Raw genomic sequence first — 22570 nt, forward strand, 5'->3', positions numbered from 1 at the left:
CCGGTGGAGGTGGAAACTGAAGGACAGGGATACTGTAATACACGGAACAGAATGTGTGTCCCTCATTCCATTCCATGTGTTGTGATGAAGCTGTCTCTCGATTTCTACGTTCACCAGACTCCCCTGATAACTACATACTGGGGAGGTAGTTCAGTTTCAACTGAGCTGAAAGGTTGTGAAGATGATAGATATTATGAAGATACTATTTAAATGATGAATGACGAAGAAGAAATACATGAATCATGGTTAATAACTGCTTATAGGACGTTGCACTTCCTGCCTGTTTGACATCTGCTGCCTGTGCTCTGATAGGCTGGGGAGGAGCTGGTGACGCTGCGTCACCCCAAGTACCAGGAAGTACGGCGCAGCGCGGCGGCGTTGATGAAGTACTGGGAGGAGCTAAAGCTGGCGGTAGCAGCCAGGGGGCGGGTCCTAGAGGACAACCGAGACTTCCTGGAGTTCCTGCAGAAGGTGGACCAGGTGGAGGTGTGGATCAGACAGAAGGTAAGGCTTTAGCTCAATGGGCTAACACAGCTAGGACCCCAATTTTCATGCACATTTTTTTTTTTAAATCAATCTTTACCATTATTTCTAATAGACACAATGAGGAATAATCCAGTGGGAGTTCTGGATACTGTGTTTCCATGATATGCAATACATTTTCAGACTGTTTACAAAAAACTCTCTCAGTTTGCTCAAAACCATTGTTAGAATCAAGCTACAATAAAACATCATGTTGTAGAGTATTCTGAGTTGCTCTGCTCAACACTATTTGCTGAATCAAACTGGGGCCCTCAGACTTGTGCCACACTGTGACCTGCACTCGAACCCAGACAATAGCTGCTAGAATCCAGCTCAAGATATGTGTCATGTTCTAATGCTTTGGTCCTCATGTCGGGATCTAATGTAATGATCTGACTTTTCTTTCGAAAAATGTGAATACATTTCGGCGTTGTTGAAAATCAATGACACATTGCTAGTCAACTAACACAGCTTGTTTTGTGAGCCTGCTAACAATGTAAAGTAGTGTTGTAGTTAACTAGGTAGCAGTGGGGATTACTCACCCAATCCATTGCGTTGCAGTATTGTTTGTGTTGTGATTCTCAACAATGTTGAAACGTAGTTCCGTGTTCCGAAAAGTCAGAACATTTTGATTGGTTGCCGACATGCGGACCAACGCATTAGAACGTGTCACATATGCTATCGGCTCATCAACTGAAGGATGTTTTCTGCGTCCCTCAGGAGGTGATGGTCAACGTGGGGGATGTGGGCGTGGACTATGAACACGGCCTCCAGCTGCTGAAGAAACTCAACGAGTTCCGGGGCTCAGGCTCTGGGGTGAGTATGGCAGGGGAGGCTGGTGGAGGTAGAAATCGTAGGATGAGCTCCCTGTAAATTCATTCCGTTGCACGTAATACAATGAACCTGTCTTCCGATTTCGACCTCCAATCAGCCTCCCCTGCTCGAAATCACTTCTAGTGGAGACTTGCCATTGAACAGTGTAGACATTAGTCTTCACTTTAGTCTTCACTTTAGTCTTCACTTAAGTCTTCACTTAAGTCTTCATTTAGTCTTCATTTTAGTCTTCACTTTAGTCTTCACTTTAGTCTTCATTTAGTCTTCATTTAGTCTTCATTTAGTCTTCACTTTAGTCTTCATTTAGTCTTCATTTAGTCCTCATTTAGTCTTCATTTAGTCTTCATTTAGTCTTCATTTTAGTCTTTATTTAGTCTTCATTTAGTCTTCATTTAGTCCTCATTTAGTCTTCATTTAGTCTTCATTTAGTCTTCATTTAGTCTTCATTTAGTCTTCATTTTAGTCTTTATTTAGTCTTCATTTAGTCTTCATTTAGTCTTCATTTAGTCTTCACTTTAGTCTTCATTTAGTCTTCATTTAGTCCTCATTTAGTCTTCATTTAGTCTTCATTTAGTCTTCATTTTAGTCTTTATTTCGTCTTCATTTAGTCTTCATTTAGTCCTCATTTAGTCTTCATTTAGTCTTAATTTAGTCTTCATTTAGTCTTCATTTAGTCTTCATTTAGTCTTCATTTAGTCTTCATTTAGTCTTCATTTAGTCTTCATTTTAGTCTTCATTTAGTCTTCATTTAGTCTTCATTTAGTCTTCATTTAGTCTTCATTTAGTCTTCATTTAGTCTTCATTTAGTCTTCATTTTAGTCTTTATTTAGTCTTCATTTAGTCTTCATTTAGTCCTCATTTAGTCTTCATTTAGTCTTCATTTAGTCTTCATTTAGTCCTCATTTAGTCTTCATTTAGTCTTCATTTTAGTCTTCATTTAGTCTTCATTTGGTCTTCATTTAGTCTTCATTTAGTCTTCATTTAGTCTTCATTTTAGTCTTCATTTAGTCCTCATTTAGTCTTCATTTTAGTCCTCATTTAGTCTTCACTTTAGTCTTCATTTTAGTCTTCAGTTTAGTCTTTGTTTTAGTCTTCACTTATATCTTCAGTTTAGTCTTCTCTAGTCTTCTCTCTAGTCTTCACTTTAGTCTTCTCTTCACATAGAAGTCATGAGAGAGTTGTTGTGTGGTTTCAGGAGGTGACGGTGGATGATGCTCACATCAAGGCCATTAACAACCTGGCCGCCCGCCTGGAGAGGCAGAACAGTGATGACCTGGCCACGGTCAAACAAAGGAGACAACAGCTCAACGACAAGTACTCACAAACCTTTACCCAAACGTTTCAATGTTTCTCTCATTTTCTTTCTATAGCACATAAGGCAGTTGCTGCATATCATGTTGCTGATATTGACATGAACAAGTTTGAAATATATCATATAATATACCACTGTATTTCCATTTAAACTTATGTGTTGACCCTTTTTCCATGATCTTTGTGTCACTCTGTATTCCAGATGGAGTAAGTTCCATGTCAATTTGAGCAGTTACAAGAAGAAGCTGGAGGGGGCGCTAGTGACACACTCTCTCATCAGGGAGCTGGATGAGGTCCGGGAGAGAGCCAATGAGAAGGTCTGGACGGCTTCCTCTCAACCTATCAGATACATATAATGATATATCATGATAATGATGATCTGTTTTGATTTAAAAGCACCTGCCAGACACCTAAGGGACACATATTTGATATGTAACATAATTTGTCTTGATGCAGATTCACAGATCATTCTAGACTGTGTCTGAGGTGTACAGAGTGTTGGGACATATGTATTTACTGTACATATGTATCTATGACTTCATATACAGTATGTACTGTATATTCCAGTGAAGGCTGGTGGAGGTAGACATCAGAGGACAGGCTCATTGTAATACATGGAACGGAATGAGGAATGGTACCAAACCCACCATTCCTCATTCCGTTCCATGCATTACAATAAACCCACCTTCCAGTGTCCCCCTCCGTCAGCTGAGGGGGCGGCGGTAGCCTAGAGGTTAGAGAGGCCGGCTAGCAATCGGAAGCTCGCTGGCTCGATCAGGAGGGCGCTGCATGTGCCCTTGAACAAGACACTTAACCCCTAATTTCTCCAGGGGCGCTGACTATAGCCCAATTTATACTTCTGCGTAAAATCGACGGCGTAGCCTACGCGTAGGCTTGCGTAGGCCCGCAGCCTACGGCGTAGGTTGACGCGCACCTCTCCAAAAATGTAACTACGCGGCAGTGCCTACGCAACCGTAACCACTGTGATTGGTCCGCTTGGTAGCACATGATTCCGATATGATTCCGACTCTCTCGTAGACCAAAATGCGGAAGCCATGACAGAAATTACATTTACTTTTTCTGTAATTACTTATTAATAAAGATTTGAAAAATTATGATAACCATCGTATTATCTTAGTTTAATGTAATTTCAATGCATCATGGAACTTTTATTTACAACAAGCATAACAAACAAAAAAATCGCTATTATGCCGCTTTGAGTACACCGTTCCAATGGAGCGCCCTATGGAAGCGTCAGGCACAGCCTTCCTATAAGGAGCGCGATTCACATTTACGAGATGTACAATCCTGTTTATTTAGAAATAAATGATTAGTTACAGGGAGCCCCATGGCTGTTCGTTGGGTTTAAATTATATTTATGATAGACATATTTAATGTAAAGTTATCTATAAGAACTGTGATTGGTCCGCTTGGTAGCATCACATTCCGACTCTCTCGTAAATGCGGAAGTCATGACAGAAATGTCATTTACTTTTTCTGTAATTACTTATTAATAAAGATTTGAAAATTTATGATAACCATCTTATTATCTTAGTTTACTAGTTTAGTTTATTTCAATGCATTATAGACATTTTCTTTACAACAAGCATAACAAAAATAAGTTTCTTGATCGCTATTATGCCGCTATGAGTACACCGACCAACGCGACGCGACCAACGTAGAACTATAAATTGGGAGAGCCCTTGCGTAGCCTACGGCGTAGGCACGCGTAAATTCGACGCAGAAGCATAAATTGGGCTTATGTCTGACCCTGTGCCTAGAGCCGAAAAATACCAAATTCCAACAATTGACTGACAAGTTGATTGCATGGCAAATAAAACATTCTTTCTTTCTTCCTTTCTTTCTTCGTCCCCATGGTAACGTGTTGTATCGATGCTCCGGGGGTGTTGTAGATGCACCTGCTGCAGGGTCAGGACTGCGGCTGGGACGTGGAGAGCGTGGAGAACCTGATACGACGCCACGGGGAGACGGAGCGAGAGGCTGGGGTGATACAGGAGAGAAGCAACGTGAGTCCGGGGTTCGAACAAACGTCTGTGTGCCACACGACCGTGTTAGCACGCGGAGCTGAAGCCTCTGCATTCGCTCGAGGGAGCAAATGCAAGTCTTCAGGTCTCTGGCGAGCTAGCTCATCCTGTTAGGGTGGTTCACAAAACACTACAACTAGAATGATCTAGAAAAAGGATGTTCCTGAAGAAACTTGGTGGGCTTGCAAAGTCTTGTTTTGGTAGTTGAAGTTAAAAGATGGTTTGGACTATAGATAGTCTGATAGATGGAAAGATGGATGATAGATAGATAGATAGATAGATAGATAGATAGATAGATAGATAGATAGATAGATAGATAGATAGATAGATAGATAGATAGATAGATAGAAAGAGAGAGTGTGTAAATTAGGCATAATGTTTAAAAAGTGTAAATAGTATCAACCATCTGTATAGACGTTCTTTTAAGTAGGGTCAGTCAGTTTCAGCGGATGTGTGTGAGACAGAGTTACATCACACTTGTCTTGTGTTCGTTTACCAGGAGCTGGACAAGGATGCCTCAGACCATCTGAAGGCCAAGACTGTCATGGCCGATACCCTCAGGAAGAAGCAGAAGGAGGTGAAGACTGCCCTGGGGAAGCTGGAGAAGGAGGTCAAACTCAGGTGTGTTGACGTCCGTCGATGAAACACATCCACACACACACATGCACACACACACACACACACACACACACACACACACACAGACATACACACACACACACACACACACACACACACACACATACACACACACACACACACACACACACACACACACACACACATACGAGCAACCTGTTATGGGAGATGAAGTTGCCTCTAGATCTTTTCATCTTTGGGATGTTGTGATGTTACAGGAAGGAGAAGCTGCACGAGTCTCACGAGCTGCAGCTGTTCAAGGCTAACCAGCGCCTCCTGCTGGACTGGAGCCTGAAGCAGAGCTCTGAGATGGGGGAGAAGGGCCTGCCCAAGAGCAAGACAGAGGCCGAGAGACTCATAGTAGAACACCGGGACTGGAAGGTGAAGGAACTCAAACATGATTAGGTTATAGAACAGCTCAGGGGAGGCTGGTGGAGGTAGACACATTTTTGATACCATTCCTCATTCCCTTCCATGCATTACAATGAGCCCGTCCTCTGATTTCTACCTCCACCAGCCTCCCCAGGTTTACTCCGGGACTAGAGAATGCTTTCAATGGTGATTCTTCATAGAGACGCTCTTAAATCCAGCAGTAGGATTAATTTGCTTACAGTGTATGTACACTGCAAAAAGTCAACTCTCAAAAATAAGAAAAAAAGCAATAAAATGGGGAAAATATTGCTTAAAAAATAAAATAAAATATATTGCCTTGATTTAAGACATTTCATCTTACTTAGATGTATTTCTTGCAGTGCAAGTTTCTGACAGAGAGTGTGACGGGGGTTCTGATGTGTTCGGTTGCAGACGGAGATTGATGCTCGTGCCGAGCGGATCGACTCTGTGAGGGACTTTGGCCTGAGTCTGGTGAAGTCTGGCCACGGAGCGTCCTCGGAAGTGAAGAAGTCCCTGGCCATGCTGGAGGAGGCCAAGACTGGCCTGAACAACGCCTGGACACAGAGGAAGAAGACCCTGGACCAGGCTCTGGGGCTGCAGGTATCTATTATTAGGAAGGAAGGAGAGAAAGGAACTAAGGAAGGGAGGAAGGAGTGTTATATTTGACTCGGATCTGCTCATTGGCGGTTACATCACATTCATCTCCCCCCCAACCCCCCCCACCCCTCTCTCTCTCTCTAGTTGTTCCTGGGTTACATGGAGCAGAGTGATAGCTGGCTGAGCAACAAGGAAGCCTTCCTGGCCAATGAGGACCTTGGGGTAGGAGTCTGACATCTACATGACAGATAGGAGCACAAAGTAGCTTTATCTTGGGGTAGGAGTCTGACATCTACATGACAGATAGGAGCACAAAGTAGCTTTATCTTGGGGTAGGAGTCTGACATCTACATGACAGATAGGCAGCACAAATAAGTTTGATCTGTCAAAGCAAGATACACACCTCTGTTCATTTGGCTGCAAAGTTCACTGTCTGACAAGGAGACCAAGGGGAGGCTGGCGGAGGCAGAAGTTGGAGGACGATGGGCTCACGATGTCTACCTCCACCAGCCTCCGCTGACGAAGACCTGGTTTGAGAACATGCTGTTTTAGTCTGTTGAGCTAAAGTCCAGGCCGGGCTACTCATCACCGCCTCCTTTACACTTCCAGAGCTCCCTGCCAGACGTGGAGACCCTGCAGAGGAAGCATGCCCAGTTTGAGAACACTCTGGAGGCTCAGATGGAGCAGGTGGAGGGGGTGGAGAGGCTGGCCCAGCAGCTGGTCAAACAGAAACACTACGACTCCGACAACATCAGGAGCAAGAGCAAGGCCGTGCTGCTCAGGTGAGGGACGGTGATGAACCTCACAGGCCTGATATCTCAGTGCTTAGCGTGTTGAAAATGCTGTATGATATGAGATTATTTGGCAGAAAATGTGTCCGGCCTGTAATATGCTGCATGTTTTTGATTTGATTTGATTTGATTTTTATTAGGAATTTACAAATAGCATCATTTACACATTATGACACTAAGTAATGTCCAGAGGATGGCACTTGAAAGCACTTGAAAACACTTATTTCCAAAGTGGTCCTCGATGGAAACATAAAATGAATAAAACAAAACATCACACAGTATAAAACATAAAATGAATAAAACAAAACATCACATCATAAAACAGCATAAAAAACAGTATAAGAATACAGCATGAAAAACACATATTAAAACACACAACATGGAAACATAAAGTGAAACTGTTTATTTAAAGGAGCTACACATGACATTTTCACTGTATTACAGGGTATTATGGCTTTGAAAAATGTACAGGGATTGTGGAGTGATAGTGCTTAAGAGTAATAGCTTACCACCAAAGTTTCATGATGGAAGCTAGCTAGTACCAATGGCTATGTAACGTAAACAAAGCTCTATAGTTGCAATTTCCACTCGGGGCCGGGTGAGCCAGATTTCATGTGTGACTTTTACTTATTTACTTTACTTATTAGTATTGTGATTTTATATCTGAATGCTGCCAATGCCAATGTTGAGGAACCAAGCCAAAGAGTTTTACTCTTGTGTACTTGAGACATAATAAAAGCGATTCTGATTCTGATTCTGGCTCCTTTAACACTGGTAAACAATGTGTTTCTTTCCAGAAAAGGGAAATTGCTGGAGATGAGCAAAGTGCGCAGGAAGGCTCTGGAGGAATCACTACAGCTTCACAAGTTCCTGAGTAGCAGCTATGAGGTACAGGGTTAGTTCCTGAGTAGCTATGAGGTACAGGGTTAGTTCCTGAGTAGCTATGAAGTACAGGGTTAGTTCCTGAGTAGCAGCTATGAGGTACAGGGTTAGTTCCTGAGTAGCTATGAGGTACAGGGTTAGTTCCTGAGTAGCTATGAGGTACAGGGTTAGTTCCTGAGTAGCTATGAGGTACAGGGTTAGTTCCTGAGTAGCAGCTATGAGGTACAGGGTTAGTGGTTAGGGTTGACTCAGCTTACTGTAGATCTGTTGGACGAGCTCTCTGTTGTCAAGGAGATGTTATCTCAAAGATACTAACCAAGAATCTCTTCCGCCTTTGCTAGACCTAATTACAGAGTTTGGTGAGCTTTCTGGGTACACTATAAACTGGGACAAAAGTGAATTCATGCAGCTTAAAGGGAGGTTAAACCCAACATTTGTTAAAGATGTTCCTTTTCACATTACTACAGATAAAATCAAATACGTAGGCGTGGTCATCCCTAAAGACCCCAAATTGATTTATAAACTGAACTATCTGAATATGGTAGACAAATTGAAATCTAACGTTGAAACCTGGAGGCTATTACCTTTATCTATGATAGGACGAGTCAATGCAGTTAAAATGGTGGCTCTCCCCAGGTTTCTATACCTCTTCCAGAATCTACCTATATTTTTGCCAAAGTCTTTCTTTAAGTTACTAGACTCTATTGTCCTTCCATTTGTCTGGGGATACAAAGTACATCGTATAGCCAAGTCACACCTATTTAAACCCAAAAGTGCAGGGGGCCTCAGTCTACCTAATTTCCAAACCTATTATTGGGCTGCCAACTGTAGAGCATTGATGTACTGGCAAGGGGCGTGCTCAGACAACCCCGCCACCTCTACCCCTTTTTTGCTAAAGAGCAGATAGTCGTGTTGTTATTGTTTGTTTATTTATTTATTTATTTATTTATTTTTATTGTCCTCGTGCTTGTTTAATTTGCTTAGGGGTGGAGGGAAGGGGGAGGTGGGCGGGTTTATTGTCTTTGTGATGTATCTTGTCTATCTCTGTAAATTGAAAATGCATTTAAAAAAAAATACTAACCATGTTTCTGTCAGTGGAGGCTGGCGGAGGTAGAAATCGGAGGACAGGTTGATTATAATGCATGGAATGGAATGGATACCATTCCTGATCCATATCATGCATTGCAATGAGCCCCGTCCTCCGATTTCTACCTCCACCAGCTTCCTTTTGTTGTAGTTTTGGTATAATAACTGTGCCTGTGTCCAGGTGTGCTCCTGGCTGAATGAGAGGAACGCTGTGGCTCTGGATGAGAACTGGAGGGAGCCTGTCAACCTGCAGGCCAAACTAGTCAAACACCAGAGCTTCGAGGCCGAGATCCTGGCCAACCGCAACAGAGTGGACGCTCTCACCAAGGTAGGCTACAGTTTGTATGTGTGTGGGTTTGTGTGTGTGCGTGTGTGCTTGTGTGTGCGCTTGTGTGTGTGTGTGCACGTGTGTGTGTGTGTGTGTAGTCTGAGGTAGCACTTAAGTTGCTCTCACCACACCACCGTATGTGCCAGAGATAGAGGAAGAATTCAAATCTAATGACGTTGAATTAGAATTGATAGTATGAACATTCTCTGGGAATTCTATTTCTATGACATGAGGAGACATCATCACTCTCCCGTGACATGAGCGGTCCAGTCACCTGGTCCATGTTGTCCTACAGGAGGGGGGGAAGTTGGTTGCAGCGGGCCACTCGACCCCGGGGAAGATCAAGCCTTGGCTGAAGGACCTGAGAGACACCTGGGATCAGCTGCTGCTCAACTGCAAGGAGAAGAAATCACGTCTGCAGCAAGCCTACCAGGTGACACACACCCACACAAACACACACAGAAACACACACACACACACACACACACACACACACACACACACATACACACACAGAAACACACACACACACACACACACACACACACACACACAGAAACACACACCCACACCCACACAAACACACACAGAAACACACACACACACACACACACAGAAACACACACGCACACACACACACACACACACACACATTTTAAATGCTTTATTTATGTCCACATACAAAGTACAATTCTAAAGGACATAAATACTAACAGTGCATTTTGACATCCTGGAAACAATTTGTTACAGTAATGCTGAGCCAACAACCAGTTCTGCCACACACAGGATGTTATTCGCACAAGACCAGTGGGTTGATCAATACTATAAGACAGACAGTATCCCGCTCATGGGTACAGGAAGCACCGCCTTCTCCATATTGAGCGGCTACCAATAACAGCGGATATTGAGCAATATTTTGCTAACTGTTTGGCCCTTCTCTTAGGAAGACCAGCCATATGAAGGCCTCTAACAACAGACTTATGAACATGGCCCAGGCTGCCAAATATAAAAACTAAAAGTTGACATCTGTAGCCCAGTTGTGATATGGCCTGCTCCAGCTGTTGGTATTTTAAGATTTTGGTTAAAAAGGCTTCCTCTAGGCTATGGTCAAAGGTGCAGCCAACTTCTAAAATAAGCACCTCTCTGTGGTTTTCGTTGACAATTACAACATCAGGGGTGTTTGCTGAAATATTGGAGAACACTCCTACCTACACACACACACACACATCCACACACAGAAACACACACAGAAACACACACACGCACGCACACACATACGCACACACGCACACACACACATCCACACGCACACACACACACACACACTCACACACACACACACATACACGCACACGCACACACACACACACACAGAAACACACACAGAAAAACACACACGCACGCACACACATACGCACACACGCACATATACACACACATCCACACGCACGCACACACACAAACACACACACACACACGCACACACACACACACACACACAGAAACACACACACACACACACGCACGCACACACATACGCAAACACGCACATACACACACACACACACACACACACACACATCCACACGCACGCACACACACACACACACACACACACACGCACACACACACACACACACACAGAAACACACGCACACACACTCACATACACAGGCACACACACAGGCACACCCACACACACTCACAACCACACACACACACACACACACTTACGTAACCCCCACCCCCCCAGGCGTTACAGTTCCAGCGGTCCCTGGACGACACGGAGCAGTGGCTGGGGGGTGTGGAGGTGGAGCTGGCCAGTCAGGACTGCGGGTCAGACCTGGCGTCGGTGGGCCGGCTGCTGAAGGCCCTGCAGGGTCAGGAGGAGGTGGTGGACGGACACCTGGAGAGGATCCAGGGCCTGGTGGACACGGCCAAGACCTTTTGCTCGCAGGGCAACTTCCTGGCCGAGGAGATCCAGCAGAGGGTTGGGGAGACGGTGAAGAGGTAGGCCTGTGTGTTAAACCTTTCTTTAGACGTGGTGACCTACTGACAGGTCTCTTCTGCTGAGAAGCTTCATTACATACATTTACACAACATAATGACTTCCAACATGTACGTTCCTTGGATTCCAGATCCTTTATGAAGGTTTTTAAACTGACTGAGTGACACAAGATCATCTCATTTTAGTTGCTGTATGAGTAAAGAGGGTGAGGTGGTTTTGTCACACATATAGAGATGATTCTAACATGGGTAGTGTACAGGTGGTCTCAAGTTCAAGTGCGTTTTTTTATTGTCAGACTATTCAACCAGACTATTCAACTGCTACGGTTGGAGTCGCCATTTCCTTGGTGCCTCCCTCTGGCGGCCCCTGATGGCCCTGGGACGCTAGTACATTCCCTGTTCACTGCCTTGTCCAGGACTAATGTGTTTCACCTGTGTATGTTTGGCACCTGTGTGTTTAAGTCCACACTTCCCGGCACTCCCTGCCGGTTTATCTCTCTGTCTGATCCTAGTAAGTGTGTGTTCCTGGTCAACTCTCTACAGGAGTTTAGGCGCCCTCTTGCCTGTTGGTCTGGTCTACAGTATTATCCTGGTCTGTTGGTCTGGTCTACAGTATTATCCTGGTCTGTTGGTCTGCTCTAGTATCTCAGTATTATCACTGGCATTCCCACTCATATTGGCAGTCCCATTCATATTTTTCATTTTATTGGATAGAGTGAAGATAGACTGGAAAGTAAGGAAAAGAGAGAGCTGAGAGCATGTCAGCAGGGCATGGGCCGGATTCCAACCCATGCCGACATGGGCATATGTGTGCACTGTAGACCGTTGTGCTAGACCACTGTACCACCCCGGGCCACAATCTAATCTATTTATAGTATACATAATATATTAATCACATAATAATATATTTAGCATATAATAATATATTATGCATATAATAATATATGAATCACATCATATATTTAGCATAGAATCATATATTAATCACATAATAATATATTTTAGCACATACTAATACATTTATCATATAATCATATATTTATCATATAATAATATACTTTCCCTGTAACAGATATAACAACCTGGCTGAGCCCCTGCAGAACCGACGGGAGACCCTGGAGTCGTGGCAGCTGTTGTTCCAGTTCTACAGGGACATGGATGACGAGCTGGTCTGGGTGCAGGACAAGCTGCCCTCCGCCACGTCCAAGGACTGGGGCACCTCCCTGCACAGCACCCAGACCATGGTCAAGAAACACCAGGTCAGAGACTAACACACACCCAGACCATGGTCAAGAAACACCAGATCAGAGACTAGAACACACCCAGACCATGGTCAAGAAACACCAGGTCAGAGACTAGAACACACCCAGACCATGGTCAAGAAACACCAGATCAGAGACTAGAACACACACCCAGACCATGGTCAAGAAACACCAGATCAGAGACTAGAACACACACCCAGACCATGGTCAAGAAACACCAGATCAGAGACTAGAACACACCCAGACCATGGTCAAGAAACAACAGATCAGAGACTAGAACACACCCAGACCATGGTCACGAAACACCAGGTTAGAGAGACCAGAACACACCCAGGCCATGGTCAGAGACAGTGATGTTGAATGCACTAGGCTGCGTAAGGAGTGCTGGACAAAGACCTATAGTGGTCGATACATAATCATAACATTATGGGAGCATGAAATGGTAAATGGACTGCACTTATTTAGCGGCTTATTCCAAAGTGCTTTACAACGGCCTCTCATTCACCCATTCACACACCAACGGCAGCAAGCTACCATGCGAGGCGCCGGCCGGCTCATTGGAAAGCAATTTAGGTGTCTTGCCCAAGGATACGTGGCCAACCGGGGATTGAACCACGAACCTTGCAATCATTAGCCGTCGGCTAACCCTAGCAAAGTTGTTGCGTCCCGTCCCCGTCCTCCGATTTCCACCTCCACCGGCCTCCCCTTCGGTAGACCATCGATAAGTCTACCGAACTCATGTCGTCTCCTCTTCTCTGTGTCTTGTCAGGTTGTGATGCAGGAGATAGCGAGCCGCACCCCGTTGGTCCAGGCGGTGCAGGAGGCAGGCCAGAACCTGGTGAGGGGGCGGCACTTTGCGTCCCACGAGATCAGCGATCGGCTGGCGGAGCTGAAGAAGATCTTCGAGGAGCTGAGGAGGGAGTCGGAGAACAAGGGGCGACTGCTGCAGGAGGCTCTCAAGATCCAGACCTTCCTCTCAGAGGTACCTGTCTGACCGCTGAGCTGGTAACCCTGGTAACATGGCTGTCTGACCGCTGAGCTGGTAACCCTGGTAACATGGCTGTCTGACCGATGAGCTGGTAACCCTGGTAACATGGCTGTGTGACCGCTGAGCTGGTAACCCTGGTAACATGGCTGTGTGACCGCTGAGCTGGTAACCTTGGTAACATGGCTGTCTGACCGCTGAGCTGGTAACCCTGGTAACATGGCTGTCTGACCGCTGAGCTGGTAACCCTGGTAACATGGCTGTGTGACCGTCTGGTTTAGCTGTGACCCCGGCAGTGTTAGAGGCAGGGTAGAGGCAGTGTTACAAGCAGGGTAGAGGCAGTGTTAGAAGCAGGGTAAAGACAGTGTTAGGCAGTGTTAGAGGCAGTGTTAGAGGCAGTGTCAGGCAGTGTTAGAGGCAGTGTTAGAGGCAGTGTTAGGCAGTGTTAGAGGCAGTGTTAGAGGCAGTGTTAGGCAGTGTTAGAGGCAGTGTTAGGCAGTGTTAGAGGCAGGGTAGAGACAGTGCTAGAGGCAGTGTTAGAGGCTGTGTTAGAGGCAGTGTTAGAGGCAGTGTTAGAGGCAGTGTTAGAGGCAGTGTTAGGCAGTGTTAGAGGCAGTGTTAGAGGCAGTGTTAGAAGCAGTGTTATAGGCAGGGTAGAGGCAGTGTTAGTGGCAGTGTTAGTGGCAGTGTTAGGCAGTGTTAGAGGCAGGGTAGAGACACTGTTAGAGACAGTGTTAGGCAGTGTTAGAGGCAGTGTTAGGCAGTGTTAGAGGCAGTGTTAGGCAGTGTTAGAGGCAGGGTAGAGACAGTGCTAGAGGCAGTGTTAGAGGCAGTGTTAGAGGCAGTGTTAGAGGCATTGTTAGGCAGTGTTAGAGGCAGTGTTAGAGGCAGTGTTAGAGGCAGTGTTAGGCAGTGTTAGAGGCAGTGTTAGAGGCAGGGTAGAGGCAGTGTTAGAGGCAGTGTTAGAGGCAGGGTAGAGGCAGTGTTAGAGACAGTGTTAGAGGCAGTGTTATAGGCAGGCTAGAGGCAGTGTTAGAGGCAGTGTTAGAGGCAGGGTAGAGGCAGTGTTAGAGGCAGGATAGAGGCAGGGTAGAGGCAGTGTTAGAGACAGTGTTAGAGGCAGTGTTATAGGCAGGGTAGAGGCAGTGTTAGAGGCAGTGTTAGAGGCAGTGTTATAGGCAGGGTAGAGGCAGTGTTAGTGGCAGTGTTAGGCAGTGTTAGAGGCAGGGTAGAGACAGTGTTAGAGACAGTGTTAGGCAGTGTTAGAGGCAGTGTTAGGCAGTGTTAGAGGCAGTGTTAGGCAGTGTTAGAGGCAGGGTAGAGACAGTGCTAGAGGCAGTGTTAGAGGCAGTGTTAGAGGCAGTGTTAGGCAGTGTTAGAGGCATTGTTAGGCAGTGTTAGAGGCAGTGTTAGAGGCAGTGTTAGGCAGTGTTAGAGGCAGTGTTAGAGGCAGTGTTAGAGGCAGTGTAAGAGGCAGTGTTAGAGGCATGGTAGAGACAGTGCTAGAGGCAGTGTTAGAGTCAGTGTTAGAGGCAGGGTAGAGGCAGTGTTAGAGGCAGTGTTAGAGGCAGTGTTAGAGGCAGCGTTAGAGGCAGTGTTAGGCAGTGTTAGAGGCAGGATAGAGGCAGGGTAGAGGCAGTGTTAGAGGCAGTGTTAGAGGCAGTGTTATAGGCAGGGTAGAGGCAGTGTTAGTGGCAGTGTTAGAGGCAGTGTTAGAGGCAGGGTAGAGACAGTGTTAGAGACAGTGTTAGGCAGTGTTAGAGGCAGTGTTAGGCAGTGTTAGAGGCAGTGTTAGAGGCAGGGTAGAGACAGTGCTAGAGGCAGTGTTAGAGGCAGTGTTAGAGGCAGTGTTAGAGGCCGTGTTAGGCAGTGTTAGAGGCAGGATAGAGGCAGGGTAGAGGTAATGTTAGAGACAGTGTTAGAGGCAGTGTTAGAGGCTGTGTTAGAGGCAGTGTTAGAGGCAGTGTTAGAGGCAGGGTAGAGGCAGTGTTAGAGGCAGTGTTAGGCAGTGTTAGAGGCAGTGTTATAGGCAGGGTAGAGGCAGTGTTAGTGGCAGTGTTAGGCAGTGTTAGAGGCATTGTTAGGCAGTGTTAGAGGCAGTGTTAGAGGCAGTGTTAGAGGCAGTGTTAGAGGCAGGGTAGAGACAGTGCTAGAGTCAGTGTTAGAGGCTGTGTTAGAGGCAGTGTTAGAGGCAGTGTTAGAGGCAGTGTTAGAGGCAGGGTAGAGGCAGTGTTAGAGGCAGTGTTAGAGGCAGGATAGAGGCAGGGTAGAGACAGTGCTAGAGGCAGTGTTAGAGGCAGTGTTAGAGGCAGTGTTAGAGGCCGTGTTAGGCAGTGTTAGAGGCAGGATAGAGGCAGGGTAGAGGTAATGTTAGAGACAGTGTTAGAGGCAGTGTTAGAGGCTGTGTTAGAGGCAGTGTTAGAGGCAGTGTTAGAGGCAGGGTAGAGGCAGTGTTAGGCAGTGTTAGAGGCAGTGTTATAGGCAGGGTAGAGGCAGTGTTAGTGGCAGTGTTAGGCAGTGTTAGAGGCATTGTTAGGCAGTGTTAGAGGCAGTGTTAGAGGCAGTGTTAGAGGCAGGGTAGAGACAGTGCTAGAGTCAGTGTTAGAGGCTGTGTTAGAGGCAGTGTTAGAGGCAGTGTTAGAGGCAGTGTTAGAGGCAGGGTAGAGGCAGTGTTAGAGGCAGTGTTAGAGGCAGGATAGAGGCAGGGTAGAGGCAGTGTTAGAGACAGTGTTAGAGGCAGTGTTATAGGCAGGGTAGAGGCAGTGTTAGGCAGTGTTAGAGGCAGGGTAGAGACAGTGCTAGAGGCAGTGTTAGAGGCAGTGTTAGAGGCAGTGTTAGGCAGTGTTAGAGGCAGGGTAGAGACAGTGTTAGAGGCAGTGTTAGAGGCAGTGTTAGAGGCAGGGTAGAGGCAGTGTTAGAGACAGTGTTAGAGGCAGTGTTATAGGCAGTGTTAGAGGCAGGGTAGAGGCAGTGTTAGAGGCAGTGTTAGAGGCAGTGTTAGGCAGTGTTAGAGGCAGGGTAGAGGCAGTGTTAGAGGCAGTGTTAGAGGCAGTGTTAGGCAGTGTTAGAGGCAGTGTTAGGCAGTGTTAGGCAGTGTTAGAGGCAGTGTTAGAGACAGTGTTAGAGGCAGTGTTAGAGGCAGTGTTAGGCAGTGTTAGAGGCAGGGTAGAGACAGTGTTAGAGGCAGTGTTAGAGGCAGTGTTAGAGGCAGGGTAGAGACAGTGTTAGAGGCAGTGTTAGTGGCAGTGTTAGAGACAGTGTTAGAGACAGTGTTAGGCAGTGTTAGAGACAGTGTTAGAGGCAGTGTTAGGCAGTGTTAGGCAGTGTTAGGCAGTGTTAGAGGCAGTGTTAGAGGCAGTGTAAGAGGCAGTGTTAGAGGCAGTGTTAGAGGCAGTGTTAGGCAGTGTTAGAGGCAGGGTAGAGGCAGTGTTAGAGGCAGTGTTAGAGGCAGTGTTAGGCAGTGTTAGAGGCAGGGTAGAGGCAGTGTTAGAGGCAGTGTTAGAGGCAGTGTTAGAGGCAGTGTTAGAGGCAGGATAGAGGCAGGGTAGAGACAGTGTTAGAGACAGTGTTAGAGGCAGTGTTAGGCAGTGTTAGAGGCAGTGTTAGGCAGTGTTAGAGGCAGGGTAGAGACAGTGCTAGAGGCAGTGTTAGAGGCAGTGTTAGGCAGTGTTAGGCAGTGTTAGAGGCATTGTTAGGCAGTGTTAGAGGCAGTGTTAGAGGCAGTGTTAGAGGCAGTGTTAGAGGCAGTGTTAGAGGCAGTGTAAGAGGCAGTGTTACAGGCATGGTAGAGACAGTGCTAGAGGCAGTGTTAGAGGCAGTGTTAGAGGCAGTGTTAGAGGCAGTGTTAGAGGCAGGATAGAGGCAGGGTAGAGGCAGTGTTAGAGACAGTGTTAGAGGCAGTGTTAGAGGCAGTGTTATAGGCAGGCTAGAGGCAGTGTTAGAGGCAGTGTTAGAGGCAGGGTAGAGACAGTGTTAGAGACAGTGTTAGGCAGTGTTAGAGGCAGTGTTAGGCAGTGTTAGAGGCAGGGTAGAGAGGGTAGAGAGTTTTCAGTGCTAGAATCCCAAAATGTAACTCAATTAACTCTCCATTTGTCCTATTGAGAGAGTCTACACATACCTTTCTTTATCTCTCTCTCTCCCCCTCCCTCTCTCCCTTGCTCTCTATCTCTCTCTCAGAATCAGAATCAGAATCAGAAGACTTTATTTGCCATGACATGTAAACATGTTAGGAATTTGGTTTGGTACAGTGGAGTACGGTTTACAGCAGGACAGGTGCAAGACAGGACAAGACAGTGCAAACCAACATCATAGTGCAAGAGTCATAAATAATATAAATATAAGAAGTGCAAAAAATCAAGTGTTCATGTGTTCATGTCCAGACAGTCCAAAGCTCTCTGGGTGGGGGTGGAGGGAGGGTAGATAGATAGGGGTCAGGTCAGGGGGGGGGGGGCCAGCAGCATTTAGGAGCCGGATGGCTGTGGGGAAAAAGCTGTGTGTGTGTCGGGCCTTCACAGTTTTTAGAGACCGCACCCTCCTGCCTGAGGGGAGCGGGGCGAAGAGACCGTGTCCTGGGTGTGCGGGGTCAGCCATGATCTTCCTGGCCCTCCCCAGAGCCCTACTTTTAAACAGGGCCTCAAGGGGCAGCAAAGGGCAGCCAATCACCCTCTCCGCCGAGCGTATCACCCGCTGCAGCTTGGCCTTGTCCTTGGCCGCTGCAGCGGGGAACCAGATGATGATGGCGGAGGTGACGATGGACTCAATAATGGCCGTATAGAAGTTCACCAGCGTGGTCTTTGGGAGGTGGAATTTTCTGGGCTGCCTCAGGAAAAACAGTCTCTTCTGGGCCTTTTTTGTGAGGGCGTCGATGTTGGGCCCCCACTTCAAGTCCCGAGAGACTGTCACCCCAAGGAAGCGGCATGACTCCACTGTGGTGACTGGAGTGCCTCCCAGTATGATTGGAGAGGGAGGGGGTGGGTTCCTCCTGAAGTCCACTATCAGCTCCACTGTCTTAAGAGCATTCAGCTCTAGGTTGTTTCGGGTGCACCAGGAGACCACCAAGTCGATCTCGCTCCTGTAAGCAGATTCATCCCCCCCGGAGATGAGCCCTACCAGGGTGGTATCATCCGCGAACTTAAGGAGCTTGACCGACTGGTGGCTGGAGGTGCAGCAGTTGGTGTAGAGGGAAAACAGGAGGGGAGACAGGACGCAGCCCTGCGGGGAACCGGTGCTGATGGTCCTCAGCTCGGAGATGGACTTCCCGAGCTTCACCCGCTGGGTCCTGTTGGACAGAAAGTTTGTGATCCACCTGCAGGTGTAGTCAGGCACCTGCAGTGCAGAGAGCCCACACTCCAGTATGGGTGGCAAGATGGTGTTGAACGCCGAACTGAAGTCCACGAACAGGATTCTGGCGTAGGTCCAGGCTGTGTCCAGATGTTCCAGGACGTGGTGTAGAGCCATGTTGACCGCGTCTTCCACGGACCTGTTGGCTCTATACGCGAACTGCAGGGGGTCTAGGAGAGGGTCTGTGATGGACTTCAGGTGGGCAAGGACGAGGTGTTCAAAGACCTTCATGACTACAGAGGTCAGGGCAACGGGTCTGTAGTCATTCTCTCTCTCTCTCCCCCCCCCCATCTCTCTCTCTCTGCAGGTATCAGAACTGGAGCTGTGGATGTCTGACCAGAGGCCCATGCTGGAGTCCAGGGACTTTGGGAAGAGTGAGGAGGCGACCGAGGTGCTGCTGAGGAAGCTGGACCCCGTGGGTCTGGAGCTGGACAACCAGAGAGGGAAGGTGGAGGCCCTACAGGAGACTGGAGCCAAGCTGGAGCACTGTGGACATCCCAACAGGTACACACACACACACACACACGCGCACGCAGGCATGCACTCACACACGCACACACACACACACACACACACACACACACGCACGCAGGCCTGCACACACACACACACACACACACACACACACACACACACACACACACACACACTGTGGACATCCTAGTATCCTCACACATGGTATCATCATAAAATACCCCTTTTCAGATTTCAGTGTATCATTTATCACAGCTGGAAATGAAGTTCTGTGATTTTAGTTGCTTCTCATTGCTGCCTAAGTTAGTCGACATTGATGATGATGATGATTATCCACAAGGTATATAATTAGGACATTTCTAGTACATCAAAGAATTAGGTCACTTTGTTTTTACTGATGTCATTTCGTTCAAATTCAAGATGCTAATGAGCGCGTTATTCCACGAAGATGAAAGACATCTCTCTCCTTCTGTCTCAGCCATCTAGTGAGTAAGAGTCTGCCGGAGGTGCTGGATGAGTTCGAGAACCTGCTGCGTCTGTCTGCGTCGCGGCGCGCGGCTCTGGAGGACCAGCTGAACCTCTATGTGTTTGAGAGAGAGGCCCGGGACCTGCAAGGATGGCTCTCCTCACGCAAGACCCTGGCTGAGTCTGAGGACTATGGGCAGGACCTGGAGGATGTGGAGGTAGGGAGGGAGGAGGGATGGGGAGGTAGGGAGGGAGGAGGGATGGGGAGGTAGGGAGGATGGAGGGATGGGGAGGTAGGGAGGATGGAGGGATGGGGAGGTAGAGAGGGAGGAGGGATGGGAGGTAGGAAGGGAGGAGGGATGGGAGGTAGGAAGGGAGGAGGGAGGGATGGGGAGATAGGAAAGGAGGAGGGATGGGGATAAGACCTGGAGGATGTGGAGGTAGGGAGGGATGGGGATAAGACCTGGAGGATGTGGAGGTAGGGAGGGAGGAGGGATTGGGAGGTAGGGAGGGAGGAGGGAGAGATGGGGAGATAGGAAGGGAGGAGGGATGGGGACAAGACCTGGAGGATGTGGAGGTAGGGAGGGAGGAGAGATTGGGAGGTAGGGAGGGAGGAGGGATGGGGAGGGAGGGATGGAGAGGTAGGGAGGATGGAGGGATGGAGAGGTAGGAAGGGAGGAGGGATGGGAGGTAGGAAGGGAGGAGGGAGGGATGGGGAGATAGGAAAGGAGGAGGGATGGGGATAAGACCTGGAGGATGTGGAGGTAGGGAGGGAGGAGGGATTGGGAGGTAGGGAGGGAGAGATGGGGAGATAGGAAGGGAGGAGGGATGGGGATAAGACCTGGAGGATGTGGAGGTAGGGAGGGAGGAGGGATTGGGAGGTAGGGAGGGAGGAGGGATGGGGAGGGAGGGATGGAGAGGTAGGGAGGATGGAGGGATGGAGAGGTAGGCAGGATGGAGGGATGGGGATAAGACCTGGAGGATGTGGAGGTAGGGAGGATGGAGGGATGTGAAGGTAGGGGGGATGAAGGGATGAGGATGAATTCATTCATTCATTCATTCATAACTAGCCGTGAGATCACAATGTTGATCTCCTTACACCTTTATTAACAAACTGTCTTTTTTCTCCAGGTTCTGCAGAAGAAGTTTGAGGACTTTGTGTCTGAGGTGAACACCCTGGGTCAGAGCAGGCTGAGCTCCGTCCAGCAGCTGGGCCAGGAGGCCCGGTCGGCCGCCAGCCAGCAGAGAGAGACGGTGCTGCTCACGCTCTGGGAGGACCTGGCCCATTCTGTCAAGTCACGAGCTGAGGTGAGCGTCAAACATCCGTCTGTCTGTCAACAACCCTCTGTAATGACATACCAGAACAGTGCCCCAAGTAACGGACAGGAAAGGTTTCTCCTTTTGGGAACCCTAAAATAGGGGGACTGTGCATAAAAAGTGCTGTAATTTCTGAATGGTGAAACCTATGTATACAAATACCATCAAATAAAATCTGGCAATGTCTACTTTAAGTAGGCATCTAATGTTGATCAGTTTTGGTGTTTTGGATTAATGAATAGAACTCGTCCATCCCAAAGGTGGCCAATTGTTTTTAGTTTCAGCTCGGAGACGATGCAGGACCTAGGGTTACGTTTACATTTGACATTTTGGGCATTTAGCAGACGCCTTATTCAAAAGCGACTTACAATCAATACATTTGACTAAGCAAGTGAATCATCAATTCACCAGTCGTAGCAGGAAGAGTAATCTAGCTCAGGCCAGGGGCCATTGGCAGCCGTCGTTTTTGTTTTTGTTTTTACTAGACACTGGAGAAACAGTACAAGGGGGGGAAGTAGAAATCTTAGCAGACACAGTATAGGGGCAAGCAGGTATCTCAGTAGACAGAGCTGGGGGGTGCTGCTAACCACAGGGTTACATAGCCGTGCTAACCACAGGGTTACATAGCCGTGCTAACCACAGGGTTACTAGGCTGTGCTAACCACAGGGTTACATAGCCATGCTAACTACAGGGTTACATAGCCGTGCTAACCACAGGGTTACATAGCCGTGCTAACCACAAGGTTACATAGCCGTGCTGCTAACCACAGGGTTACATAGCTGTGCTGCTAACCACAGGGTTACATCGCTGTGCTAACCACAGGGTTACTAGGCTGTGCTAACCACAGGGTTACATAGCCGTGCTAACTACAGGGTTACATAGCCGTGCTAACCACAGGGTTACATAGCTGTGCTGCTAACCACAGGGTTACGTATCCGTGCTGCTAACCACAGGGTTACCTAGCTGTGCTAACCACAGGGTTACCTAGCTGTGCTGCTAACTACAGGGTCACGTAGCCGTGCTGCTAACCACAGGTGTGCTGTGTGACAGAGTCTGAGGGCGGCCCGGGAGGTGCACCAGTTTGACCACGACGTGGACGAGCTGAAGGGCTGGATGAGTGAGAAGGAGGCGGTGCTGGAGGCTGAGGACCACGACCACGACCTGCTCAGCATCCAGGCCCTCATACGACAACACGAAGGCCTGGAGGTACAGGACGCTCCGGAGGGTGTGTGTGTGTGTGTGTGTGTGTGTGTGTGTGTGTGTGTGTGCGTGTGTGTGTGTGTGTGTGTGT

General features: G+C 47.7%; 1 protein-coding gene across 1 annotated transcript in view; it reads left to right on the top strand.

Moving 5' to 3' along the window:
• Positions 1-22570, top strand: part of sptbn5 (spectrin, beta, non-erythrocytic 5) — a gene marked incomplete at both ends in the record, with an annotated part of 97052 nt that overhangs the window by 61945 nt on the left and 12537 nt on the right. The window contains 20 exons of the mRNA XM_080523875.1: positions 313-504; positions 1243-1338; positions 2552-2670; positions 2870-2984; positions 4581-4694; positions 5212-5333; positions 5570-5732; positions 6156-6344; positions 6486-6563; positions 6951-7123; positions 7930-8020; positions 9282-9428; positions 9724-9861; positions 11182-11438; positions 12508-12694; positions 13467-13679; positions 19330-19526; positions 19975-20179; positions 21093-21269; positions 22330-22485. Coding sequence (XP_080380001.1) covers positions 313-504; positions 1243-1338; positions 2552-2670; positions 2870-2984; positions 4581-4694; positions 5212-5333; positions 5570-5732; positions 6156-6344; positions 6486-6563; positions 6951-7123; positions 7930-8020; positions 9282-9428; positions 9724-9861; positions 11182-11438; positions 12508-12694; positions 13467-13679; positions 19330-19526; positions 19975-20179; positions 21093-21269; positions 22330-22485 — 3129 coding nt within the window. The remainder of the gene's footprint in view (positions 1-312; positions 505-1242; positions 1339-2551; positions 2671-2869; positions 2985-4580; positions 4695-5211; positions 5334-5569; positions 5733-6155; positions 6345-6485; positions 6564-6950; positions 7124-7929; positions 8021-9281; positions 9429-9723; positions 9862-11181; positions 11439-12507; positions 12695-13466; positions 13680-19329; positions 19527-19974; positions 20180-21092; positions 21270-22329; positions 22486-22570) is intronic.

This window comes from Nansenia antarctica (genome assembly GCF_963989245.1).
Source record: "Nansenia antarctica genome assembly, chromosome: 1".
NCBI classification, from domain to species: domain Eukaryota; kingdom Metazoa; phylum Chordata; class Actinopteri; order Argentiniformes; family Microstomatidae; genus Nansenia; species Nansenia antarctica.